This window comes from Raphanus sativus, chromosome 6 (genome assembly GCF_000801105.2).
Source record: "Raphanus sativus cultivar WK10039 chromosome 6, ASM80110v3, whole genome shotgun sequence".
Classification (NCBI taxonomy): Eukaryota; Viridiplantae; Streptophyta; class Magnoliopsida; order Brassicales; family Brassicaceae; genus Raphanus; species Raphanus sativus.
In genome coordinates this window covers 12868655-12882004 of record NC_079516.1, presented here as the reverse complement: position 1 = coordinate 12882004, position 13350 = coordinate 12868655, and the positions used below count along the sequence as shown (strand labels likewise).

At 32.2% G+C, this 13350-nt stretch overlaps 3 protein-coding genes and 1 pseudogene across 3 annotated transcripts; 3 read left to right on the top strand and 1 right to left on the bottom strand.

Annotated features, from left to right (window-relative positions):
- The first annotated feature begins 1207 nt into the window (after positions 1-1207).
- Positions 1208-2474, top strand: LOC130496149 (protein EMBRYO DEFECTIVE 514-like). Its single transcript, XM_056987984.1, has 2 exons — positions 1208-1581; positions 2028-2474. The coding sequence occupies exons 1-2, from the start codon at positions 1288-1290 to the stop codon at positions 2319-2321; spliced, it is 588 nt and encodes a 195-aa protein (XP_056843964.1). The 5' UTR covers positions 1208-1287; the 3' UTR covers positions 2322-2474.
- A 964-nt stretch (positions 2475-3438) lies between these two features.
- On the top strand, positions 3439-3600 carry LOC130497369 (U2 spliceosomal RNA; annotated as a pseudogene).
- On the top strand, positions 3489-5328 carry LOC108811666 (cyclic dof factor 1). Its single transcript, XM_056988271.1, has 2 exons — positions 3489-3730; positions 4351-5328. Exons 1-2 carry the CDS (start codon positions 3629-3631, stop codon positions 5140-5142), a joined length of 894 nt encoding a protein of 297 aa, XP_056844251.1. The 5' UTR covers positions 3489-3628; the 3' UTR covers positions 5143-5328.
- A 3804-nt stretch (positions 5329-9132) lies between these two features.
- On the bottom strand, positions 9133-11719 carry LOC108807829 (non-functional NADPH-dependent codeinone reductase 2-like). The gene is made up of 5 exons (XM_056987847.1): positions 11551-11719; positions 11000-11175; positions 10661-10907; positions 10400-10579; positions 9133-9517 (listed from the first exon to the last, which is right to left on the bottom strand). Exons 1-5 carry the CDS (start codon positions 11668-11670, stop codon positions 9290-9292), a joined length of 951 nt encoding a protein of 316 aa, XP_056843827.1. The 5' UTR covers positions 11671-11719; the 3' UTR covers positions 9133-9289.
- Between the last annotated feature and the right edge of the window lie 1631 nt (positions 11720-13350).

Sequence of the window (13350 nt, the reverse complement as noted above, 5' to 3'; positions counted from 1 at the left end):
TTGTTGAAATTCATATATGCACAAACATTTGGATCGATTATATAATGTAAATTACATAACAATGTTTTTCTTCTTCTTTATGTTCTTTTAATGCATAATTTTATTTTTTTGAATTAAGAAAACTGCACAGACTGATGTTTAAACAAAAGTTCTAATAGTATTTTGATAATAAAATTTTATTTTAAATAAAATATTTTTTATGAAATTTTTGTAAACATAAAATGGTTGTAAACATAAAATGGTTGGTTAATTGTTAATGCTTTATAAGTTGAAGATACTACTAATAATTTATTAAGTAAATAAAAAAAAATCATCTGCGTAATTTTTTAAAAGTGAAAAATAGAATAATACATTGGAATAAAACTCAACTCCATTTTGGAATTACACTTTTTTTGAGTAAAAAAATAGATTTATACAACCCTCACTATATTTCCTATTTTCTTTTATTTTTAAATATGAAACCACTATATATGTTTTGTATGCGAAATCAGTTGACTGGTAACAAACTTAAATTCGGAGTGCTTTTGATGCTAACCAGATGAAACATTCATGGTCTTTTTTTTATTTATCAAAAAAAAACATTCATGGTCTTTTTCAGAAAAAAAAAAGAGTTGATAAACTCTCTCACCTACTCGTTTAACCAAATGGTAACAAAATTAGTTTCCTGGTGTTATCAGATTTTTCATAAGTTTTTTTCTCTCTAAAATTTTGTACCAACTTCGTTATTGTTAGGTTTTGGATAATATATTTTTTTTACCAAAGATTCTGGAATATATAAAAATATATTATCCATCAAATATTTTAAAACCAATTATTTATAGAAATTCAAGATTGAGGTGTTTGATCAAAGAATTATTCATGCAAATCAAAAAGTTTATTAGTAAATAGAAATCTTTTTGTTATTTGAATATCTAAATGCTTAAATGATTTCTAAGAAAATTTCAATCAATAAGAGAACTCTACTGTATATAAATTTATTTATACTACATATTTTAAAATATTAAAATATTTTTCATTATAATATATATTTTAAAATATTTATTTAAAAGAAAATATAGAAGTAAGTTGGAAATGTTTATGAACTTCTACACTACGAACTCATTAACAATTAACATAACTCAATAATAAGAAAAAAAACTGGACCGAACCGGTTCGGTTCAATCTAAACCGACAATATATATAAACGTGCCGATTTTCAGTAGGACACTCACTCGACCTAAAGCTTAAACCCTAGCAACCGCGTAGAAAGAAGAGAAAAGGCGAAAGCTTCTCACAAGGTTAATAACAATGGCTGAGCAACAAGAGATCCTCGATTCAGTGTCGGCAGCCGAAGTGAAACCAGATCCAATAACGGACACTGAAGTCGAAGAAGCTGCGGAGAAACGCGGGAGAGAGGAGACGACGGAGGAAACAGAGGATGGAGGAGGCGAATCCAAGAAGCAGAAAGTGGGAGAGGAAGAGAAACCCAACGGGTCGGATCCGGTCAAGCTGGGTCCGAAGGAGTTCGTCACCTCTGTGGCGATGTTTGATTACTTCACCAAGTTCATGCATTTCTGGCCGACAGATCTCGATGTCAACAAGGTATGTTGTCTCTTGTCTCTTTTAGGTGTAAAGTTTCAATTTTTATTATGGATATTATAAAAAAGTTGTGATTTTGATTCTATACTGAGACAGCTTGGGACGTGGGTTACTTTGATTACTACAAAAAGACTCTTCTTTGTCGGTTTTGATTGAGTTTTGTATTTAAATACTCTGTTTTGTTGATTGGTTATAATGTTTGAGGTTTTGGATGATGCAATGTGTTTAGGAAGAGGGTAATACATGTTCAAAGTATGTTCCTTTGCAGATGTTACTTTGATTACTACTCGAAAATTATTTGCAAAAAATAAAAAAAAAATCTGTTCTTTGTGAGTTATATGATTTTATTTTGTATTTAGAAACTCTGTTTTTTGTCTCTTTGGGTCTTTGAAGTGATAGTTGTTGCAGTTTCTGTGGAGCTTCTAACTAAAACTTGTTACATTTTTCAGTATGAGCACATGGTGCTGCTAGATCTGATCAAGAAGGGCCATACTGAGCCTGACAATAAGATTGGGGGAGGGATCAAAGCCTTCCAAGTGAGAACCCACCCGATGTGGAAAAGCAGGTGCTTCTTTCTGGTTAGGGAAGACGACACTGCTGACGATTTCAGCTACAGGAAGTGCGTTGATCACATCCTACCTTTGCCTGAAAACATGAAGACTCCTGGGTCTAACGGTAATGGACATGGTGGTGGTAGAAGAGGTGGCCGCGGTGGTGGCAGGGGTGGGAGATTCAGAAGATGAATTGACCCTTTTGTTGCTTTGTCGAAATTTTGGAGCTTTTAATGTTAAGTTCTGTTTGCTAAAAAACTTATTTAAGTTATGATCTTGTTGAATGCTGTTGTTATTTTCCGGGAATGTTTGTCCGTTTATACATCACCTTATATTGTTCAAGAACCAGAAGCTACAGCTTCTTTGCTTCCACAACTTTAGAGGATACTTGAACTTGGGCCTTTTGCCAAACGAACGTTTCAATCTTGAAGATTCTTGTGGGCTTCTAGGCTTGCTACTCATCCTAGAGTCTCTATATTTTTGTGTGTTTCTTTTGCTTAGTCGTCAAAAGGAAAAAAAAAGGTTATTTTGAAATGTATCTAACCGAAGAAAAGTGCCCACAGCTATCTTGCAAGCCCTGCTAGAATAAAAAGGGTTGTTAACTAATCTTACTTGAAATGGTGTGTAATTTAATGTGTGGTCTTTCTCTAAAGAGGTTTGGCTTTAAGATGACCATTTGAAGAGCTTACGTTGGTTTGGTCAAATTCAGAAATTTTAATACTTTCATATCTGAATGGTACGTGATGGGTGCCGTTGTAGTCTTCGGTTCGGCATCTCTATTTAGGGGACCGGTTATAAGATCTTAGCAATAGTAAACATTGAGTAAGATTTTATGATTTGGAAGTTTATACTTATTTAAGTTGCATTTTCAAAAATTGTGGGATCAAAAGCAATGTTATCAAATTTTGAAACCAAGTAGTTTTTTCTTTGCAATAAGTTACATATCTTCAACGGGAAGTTTAGTGAACATTTCTTAGCAAAAACAAAGGTTGACAGAAAGATAAAAGATAATTCTTCTTAATATGGGGAATAAAAATTCTGACAAAGTTTTATGCTATGGTACCAAAACCTGATCCGAGAACCAATCAGGTCAGGGGCCCAGGGTTTTGGGAGTAAAGTAAAATATCAGAGGCCACATAAATTTGTGGCTGGAAATCAAACTAAAATGCTGATGTGTAATCCAACTTCACTTTTTAAAACGTATCAAAATCTCAAATCTCACGATTCCAAATCCAAAATTTTCCAATCTACCAAACTCAAGAAACAAAAAAAAAGGGAAAGAGAGAGTCCGAGACCTAAGGAGAAGCAAAACACTTACATCATTTCAGTTTAATATCTGATATGTGGCCCATCGGGTCACACGATATTAACTCTATTTTTTGAGGGATGAGGCCCATCAAGGTAGCTTGCTATCTGGGTCTCAATGAGTCGCCCATGCGTTGCACTATTGCACGGGCCCGGCCCATCCCGCATATAAATAAAACACTTACATCAAAATAATGCTAGAAAGTAAAGATCCAGCGATCAAGCTCTTCGGGATGAAAATTCCTCTTTCATCAACTGTTTTCGAGGCTGAAGAAGATGAATTATCGGCAGAGCAGGTACTGATTCTTGCTTTGTTACAGAGATGAATCTTGAAGAAAAAATGGTTTTGTATGAAAAAGTATTCCTTTATATTAATCATATGATAGAGTAAGTTACGTACTAGCTACTAAGCTAAACTGAAAAGTGGACTCATGTGTGTTTTGTACATTTTTCCATTTAATGCGAAGTTCAAGGTTTATAATTCTGATGAATTGGTAGTACATCTTAAGACATTCCTATCCTACCTGTGACGTCTCTGTTCTGGCCTCTGGGCTTCTGTTTTTTTTTTCATTTTTGGTAAACTTGAGGTTGTAGTACTGTTCTGTTCGATGACTTTTCATGACACGAAAAAGCACATTCGTTTCTCCATAAAATAATCATATTTTAGTAAAAAGTATTGCCTTTTTCCGTTTGATCAACCAATAAAGGTGAGACAGAGAATTTAGGTTTAGGTGAAGTGTATTCTCAGAATACTTTTCTCCACCAAAGTTTTATCTAGAACCTTCATCTTCAGATACTCATAAATAAAAAGTAATATGTAATTTTAGATTATCATTTTTATTATATTTTTTTAAAAATATTACTTCTTATATATTCATTCGTTTTTAATAATCATTTTCCATTTCTCTTGGCTCAGAACCAAAACGAGACATTAACTGATCAATCGGACAAAGACAAAACCCTCAAGAAACCAACCAAGATTCTTCCATGTCCGAGATGCAACAGTATGGAAACGAAGTTTTGTTATTACAACAACTACAACGTAAACCAACCTCGCCATTTCTGCAAAGCTTGTCAAAGATATTGGACCTCGGGTGGGACCATGAGAAGTGTCCCTGTCGGAGCCGGGAGACGCAAGAACAAGAACAACTCATCATCATCTTCACATTATCGTCACGTCACCATCAATGAAACAAACGGTCCGGTCCTTAGTTTCAGCCTCGGAGATGATCACAAGACGTCGAATAATAGTTTCCCGAGTCCCAAGCTATTGAACCACCACCCGGATGTTGAGTCAAGAACACGTAGCAACGAAATGAACGGGTTGAATTGCATTCCTGGAGTTTCATGGCCGTACACGTGGAATCATGGTTTTTACCCGGTTTACCCTTATTGGAACGTGCCAATGTTGTTATCTTCGCCTAATTCTACTCTTGGTAAGCATTCAAGAGAGGAAGATGAGACGATCAAGCGAAAACAGATGAATGGATCTGTATTGGTTCCTAAGACTTTGAGAATTGATGATCCTAATGAAGCCGCAAAGAGTTCTATATGGACAACACTTGGGATCAAGAACGAAGTTATGTTCAAAGGGTTTGATTCCAAGAAAGAGGTTAGTATTAGCAAAGAAGAAACAGAGACTTCTCTCGTTCTCTGTGCGAATCCAGCTGCGTTATCAAGATCAGTTCATTTCCATGAACAGATTTGATCCTATGCATACTATATACACCTTTACGTGTAGATGTGGCTTTCATGTTTTACCGACTTTGTATTCATAGGTTTTAACAGTTTTTGTACCATTTACTTTTTACTTCCTTGTCTTTAAGTTTGATTTTTGTTGTTGTAAGAATAAATATCTTTGAAGAAATATTCGTTTTGACAGTTATTTGCACTATATTCGATACTCGAGCTAACAGTGAAACTGTTACAAAATACATGAGGTAGACATTACTTTACACATGAGTGGATAACAAGATAAGATAAGATAATGAATAAAAGTAACGCTTTCTTGAATTTAACCTCTTTTATGCTATAGCTAATAATGTGAATTGGTGTAGGTGGGCACGAAAAGACAGCACAAGCTTAAGACTGCGATTTATTTTTTTTGTTAAATATGGAAACAAGATTGAAAAACCAGTGTAGTATTAGGGTTTATCAGTTATGGCCTTGGTTTTTCTTAAGCTTATGTTTTTTCTAAGAACCCTCATAATCATGGTCTACCACTCTTAAGCTTATGTGTAATCATTGGTTTCTTAGTAAATGTAGTATTTTTAGCTAGTTAATAAATCTCCGAGTTTTGTTAAGATATGTATTTCTCAGATAATTTGTTGACCAACCATATCACAACAAGGTTTTTTTTATCGAACCCCCTTTTTTATAGGAACCGACCTGATATAAGTTTTTTAGATTAAAACGAAGAAAAATAGACAGTCTGAGTTTTGTTAATGTGTTTGAAAAAGTTCATATCATTTGTTTTCTTAACTTCATTTCATTTCCTTTATGAATACTTACGCTGGAAAGGATGGTTCACATTGCTTTCCAGATTTATTTATTTCTAATTTGTTCTGGTATCTGATAGCAACTTAGATATTTTGGACAGCTCAACTAATATAAGCCACAAATGTGATATCCTAAACCATTTTTTATTTCCATATAATACTAAATGGTGTGGGACAGTATTTGTTGGCACTGAAATTAAAAGAGAACTAGATTTTGACCCGCATGTCCGTGCGGGTGTATTTTTCAAAAATGTGTTACTATTCATTTTTCATTTCACTATTTACGGTTGAGAAAAGAAACTGAATCCAAACAACCAAACCGATCCTGATCTAAAAAGTAGTACCAAACCCGAACTGAAATTGATTAAATATTCTAATTATTCAAAATTTTAGTATTTAGAGAACCGAAACCTAATCCAATCCAAACCGAAGTATTTCGCATATTCGAATATGTGTACCCGAACGTCCACGTCTAGTCACTATGATATATCATATATGTATCATCATATAACTAATCATATTTTATATGTACCATAAGTAATCATATAATTAATAGTTACTTATAATTTAATCGAATTCTTGATATAAATCAATTTTAGATTATTATTTTGATTTGAAATATGTATATCAAGTAACCTAATCCCATTACTTTTTAATATAATGTAGTGGACTTCCAATTCTTTTAATAACATAAACCTATTACTTTTTTTTCTTAATATACTGTTATTCATATTTCCAAACAGTATTATATTTTTTATATTGTTATTTATGTTTTCAAACAATTTTTAAAGTTACTTATAATTTAATAAGATAGATATGAAAGTGTTCAGTTTAGATATGAAAAATGAAATTTTAAGTTTGTTACCAATTTTTCCCAATTTTATTTATAATAAATATTACCAAATATTTAACATGTATTTTTTTCTTAATATATTGGAAAGTAATTAAGTGAATGATGAGAATATGGAAGGTTATTCTTAGAATCACGTGTGCACAAAACAAATTCTTACAATCACGTTTAAAATCAGTTCAGATATTTGGTAAGATTCCATAATTTTAGTTTAAATAATATTGATACATTAGAAAACGAAATCTGTTAAAATAAATTTAGTTTTAATTAAGTCAATTAAATTTGGATGGTTTAGGAATATAATTAAATGATAAAAATCCAGTGGCAACCTGTTGTAAATAATGAGAAAAAGTAAGGATTATTTCTCATTTGTACTTCAGTTTTAATATAATAGATAATAGATGACAAGTTGCTTTTTAGCGTTTTTCCCCTTTGTTTTGCCCTTTCCGTAAATCCACTTTGTGGCAAAGCAGTTTGTCATTTTCTCTAAAAATCCTTAGGATGTGCACGTTATTTAATTGGCAGTTTAGCGAAGTTTCTTAATTAGTTTAGTTGGTTTAAGAACATGAAAAGGGTTAAAATGGTTTGTAAGAGAAAATATGAGTTAAATGTATTCTAAACATATACAAGCAGTGTGGTTTTAACATGGCGATTATACTGTTATTAATGCCGAATGGGTTTCAACCGCAAACGCATTTTAGGAACACAAGATATGGCTGGCCTACCTTTCTAATTGGCCATTTGCTTTCTCAAGTCCAATGTTATTAAAGCACTTTTCAGGAAATGAATCAAAGAGTAAACTAAAATTTGAAGATCCTAAACTATCAGATCATTTGTTATGGAATCAGAATGCTCAGCATAGGACCACGGTACCGTCAATCACCTCAACTCATCAAGAATCATAAGTGAGAGTCAGTACTCCATTATGATTCAAGAATACTTTATACTTCACCCACTTTTTCTTTTATAATGATTTTTATTTTTGCAAGAAGGAGAGACTTAAAATTTACAGTCGAGCTCTTTACGATATCTTATATATCTAACCAAGTCTACAATAGTCGATTTGAATTTGACGACTTTGTAAACCACGTTATACCATTTCTTTTTGTTTGTAAGGTTTATAAAATCAATGTTTGAATATGTACTCACTATCTTTTTATGATTGTTATTATCTAATGTACGACGGTAAAGCAAATAATTGGGTGGAACTGACAGAAAACACATTATCGACAGAAAATAAAATTTGATTCGTGTGGAACAAAATAGTGAACAATGAAAAAGATAAGTCCACTTAGAAAGTTAATTAAAATGAAACTTTGGATGAGTAGACTTCCACAAGAATGGCTTCTCCCACGAGTACTACTCGTGTAAAGTAAATCATCTGTTTCACTTTCAAGAATGACCGGACACTCCGCCCTGTTAAGTAAAAATGAGAAATGGCCATTTATTTGTCCTTTTTGCTTTTGTGCATAAATTAACTCCCTTTAAAAGACTTTTGATATATAATCATGACTCGTGTTCAAATTTAACACGCTATACAGCAAACTATATTATCTTTTGTAAATGTTTAGTGAGTAGTATTGTATTTTATGACCCTTAAGAAACCGTTCTGCGTAGAATGGTCTATACAAGTACAACTATTACATATGAAGTTTTTGGACATAGCTATGTCACGGACTGATGACTTGTATACATTGAGTAGTTCTTCTTTGTATTTACTTTTGCATAGTGTGTTGTTTTCCCTTAAAGATAAAGGCATACAGGAAAAGTGTTGTTGACACGAAAAACAATTGACAAAAGTGAACGATCCTAGTTTTTTGTTGGTTTTTAAAGCAAAATAGAAGTGTAAAGAAACTAAAGCTGCTTTCACATTCCCATTGAGCTGTGGGAATGAAAATACAAACCTCAAAAGAACAAGACATATTATTATATGATAATCAAATGAAATTTGATTCTTTTCCTTCTAAGAATCTGAATTTAGTGCATCTTTTTTCATTGTCTATCCCCCACACCTCCAAAAAAACTATTTTAGATAAATTCATATCAGTTCAATGTATTGTCAAATCTAAGAATATTTAGAGGTTGCAAAACCAAAATTGTATGTGGGTTTTCCAAAAAGATTTCAAAATTTTGGGGAAAAAACGAAGAAGTCCAATATGCGCCGATCAAAACTTGGGATCTAAATAAATGGGCCTGGCCCTGGAATTTTGGGATTGGCATTAAATTAAAACGACACCTCGTTGAGCAAAAACAACGGCTTCAATATATGGTCAGCATTTTCAGCAGTCAGTTATAAATCAAAGCCATGACAGTTTGTCACTACTAATAAAGAGGAATAAATGGAGAAAACTATATGTTGCGTGAAAAAGAGGATCAAACCAAATCAAGCAAGATGGTGTTCTTTCATGTTGTAATGACTTTATATACCAAATGAGAAAACCATGATCATAAGCAACATAACAGGATGAAATTACATTTTGGATGAAGTTATGTGAAACCCTAATCAATTATATCTCATCGTCCCAAAGTTGTTGGATCGATTTGTAAGGGCTTGTAGTTTGATTAACAAGGAAATCTCCCCTCATGATCTTCCACTCCTCCAATTGGTCAATGAATGATAAGTCTTGATCATCCAATTTTATATCCAAGGCTCTCTTGTTTTCTCTCATTCTTTCTCCATTAAAACTTTTCACTATCACACTTGCCCCCTTTGACATTCCCCACCTTAGAGCCACCTTCATTTATAAATCATTGGTTGTAATCAGTTAAGGATTAATTTATTCTTTTTTTTTTCATTTGTGGTTACATTTGCATGTTAAATTTTTATGTTTACTCAAGAATATAATAATTTAAATAAGAATAATAAAGGTAATTCGCAATTGAAAAAATGTTTAAATAAGGCTCTTAGAAAAAGGGGTAAAGAACCAAAAGCAAGTTATGTATATATTCCTAGGCCTGGCCACGAATCACGGATCAGATATCCGGGTTTTCGAAGGTATTTGCGATTTGCTTCGTATGTTACGGATATTTAATTTTTGATTTGTTTTGCTTCGGAAAAGTACGAATATTCGGTATAATGGATATCCGGAAAATAAATAGATATTTGCGAATATTTACGAATATTTACGAATACTTACGGATATCTCATTTGTTTTTATTAATACAAATAATATTAAAAATTGATACAAATTTGTTTTGTAAAATATTTTTTTGCATAATATATAAGATAAAAATTAAAGGAAGTAGTGAATCTAAATATTTTGTCAAATTTTGAAACTTAGTTAACAATTATAATAACACAAAACTGAAGAAAAAAATTATAATTGTCATAATTTTTTTTTATGTAATACTTTTATATAAGTAATAATGTGAATAAAATTTGTCAAATCATATGTTAGAATAACATTTATATAATTATATACATTTAAATCTTTAAATATAATCAAGATATATATATATATATTGCTGGATCGGATCGGATATCCGCTTCCAAATTTTTTTAATATTTGTGATTTGCTTCGGTTTTAACGGATATTGATTTTTAGTATTTACTTTGCTTCAGTAGTTTACGGATATCCGAAATTTTTGAATCGATTCGGAACGAATAACGAAGATACCTGAGCTGGAGTGACACTATGCTTGAGAGCAATAGATTTGATGACAGGATGTTCAATCACAGCCGTTGATCCCCAACAATTTCCTGGCCCACCAAGTGGTGAATATCCACTTACATGGATCTTGTTCTCGTTACACACTTTCCTTAGCTTGCTTTGTCTCCACAATGGATGCATCTCCACCTATACATATACACAAAATCTTAGTTATCAAATCTCCCCAAATAAGCAGGATTTTTTGGTATTAATGTTTTGAATCCATACCTGGTTAACGGAAGGATAGACAGAAGCAAAATCGAGGAGATCATAGATCTTTTTAGAAGAGAAGTTGCTAACACCAATGGATCTACACAAACCCATCTCTAAGCATCTCTCCATGCCTTGCCAAGTTTCTTCAATTCCTACATCTTTCTCAAACTCTTCTTCCTTTGGGATGGGCTCACTCACTCCTGGTTTAAGCTTTATTGGCCAATGCACCAAGTAGTTATCTAAATACTCTAGCCCCATTGTCCTATGAAGTCATAAACAATATGGTCATGAAATTGATCTGTCAGCCATCAAAATATTGTAGGTGAGTGTTTGTGTTTTTCAGTAGAAGCTTACTTGAGAGTTTGTGTGAGGGCAGAGATAGGGTCATGGTGATCACTAGACCATAACTTTGAAGTCACAAAGATGTCTTCTCTTTGGACAGTTCCATAGGAGATAGCTTGACCTAATGCAGTTCCTAGAGCTTCTTCTGATCCATATATCTTTGCGGTGTCGAAATGTCTATACCCTATCTGTCTCCGAACCAAAGAAGTAAAAGCCTATGAGATATTGGAAGTTACAGCTTGGATTCTAACAAATTCCTTATTGTTATTGGAATATTTAGCATTCGTATGTGTTAATTCCTAATTTATTATATATATTTATACTTGTAAAGAACTTGTATATAAGGTTATGATTTTTCATAAACAGAAATATATATTAATATAAGATTACCAATAAAAAAGAAATATACTAATATAAATTTTAATCATATTTTGTTGTCGAGTAATGAATAGTCTGCGTGAAAAGTGATATACAAGAAAACACACACAGTATACTATAAGATCATCGGATAAAGTTTTTGTTATAATAAAAGTAACTTCTTAATTAAAAGAGAGAAAATGAACCTTGATGGCTTGATGGACGGCTAAGATGGTGCTCTCTCGTTCTTTTTGAGGACAATAAGTTCCCATTCCAAGCAATGGAATCATCTTCCCACACCTGAGCCGTGCAACGTCACTCCTCATCTCTCTCTCTCTTTTCTTTTTCTTCTCTTCAGGCTCAATGTGTTGCTCTGTGTTTGAGTGTTTGAGTTTAAGACATGCTTATATATAGGCCACTGAAAGGTCTACGTTCTTGATTTCTTTTATTCTTTCTTAACCAAATTCCCTTATGACATCAATTATTATTAATATAAAATATGACCTATATATGGAGTACATTATGATAGTTTATTGTATTAAATCTCGAAATGTAATATGGAATTGGGACTATGGACGGTATCGAAGCACGAGAGTTTTCCATGTCTTCTGGGATTTTCTTAGCCTACCCAAATCCATATCTCAAACCTCAAGATGACATCTTCTCTCCTCAATAAATTTCCTCATTAGTGTTTTACTGTTTCAAAAATATGGTTGTTCCTACATTTGGTATTTTGCAACTTGATTTTACTGGAAACTAAGCTAGTTATATTTCCTTATTAGTGTTTCCAAAATATGGTTCTTCTTAGATTTTTATTTTGCAACTTGATTCTATTGGAAACTTTACAAGCTAATTACTTGCCAACTGTTTAAACTCATATATGGCTTTTAACGGGAGTAATGGTCTAGTCTAGCAGTATTAGTTCAACATCTCCTTTATAGCATCACAAGATTCTCCAAAAAATTTATACTCCAACTATTTCACAATTACAAATATGTGAATAATCTGTAATCTGATTACTTTTAACAATTTAAAATGTTAAATAATAATCAATTATGATTGTAATCGAAGTATAATTTAGAACCTTGCCTTTTATACTTATTTTTTTCAAAAAAATATAAAACGTAAGGTTCTAAATTTTATACTTATAATACAAATTACAAACCACGATAGATTAAAGATGTTCTAATATTTGTAATTTAACCCTTGTTTCAGAAAAAAAGAGTTACGTTTTAGTTCATATATAGTTTTATGTTCTAATTGTAATTTAACCCTTGTTTCAAGAAAAGGAGTTACGTTTTAGTTCATATACAATTTTTTCTTATATACACTCATATAATACATACAAATATGAAGCATCAGCAGGAACAGATTGTGATTTTATATTATGAATAATATATTAATAGAATCTCATCCACATTCGAAGGGGCGTCTCTAAGGAAAAGGTATAGTTTCAATGATAATATTATAGAATATTCAGAAAGGGCGGTTTGACATACGATTACTTTGTCAATGATATGATTTGCATAAAATAGTTCATAAGGGAGTGGAAGTCAAATCGAAGGCGACTGCATGCAATCGACGTTGGCTTACTAACCAAACTACATACAAGAATTAAGCGTTGACAATTTAAGTAATTGTCTAATCTCTTAAATGGATAAAACTACTAATCATTTTAAATATGTAAAATTAAATGCAATGGAGGTTCATGCAGTTTTTTTCCAACAGAAGAGTCATGTTCCTGCTTTTCTAGTGCACCGCCAAAAGATTTCACAAATCTTTTTCCATGTGATTTATTATTTTCTATAGTTATTAGGAATTCGCAGTCCTATTAATATAAATATTTGCTTTGCAAACTAGAATTAAATGTCAACTACCGCTTACTACCACTTTAATTTTATCAGTATTTTCATCAACATTTTGACCTCTCAAGTGTGTATATTCATTTGATTCCCAAAATGCGTGTCTTCTTTTTTAATTTCTTTATACATTTCTTCTCCTACCAA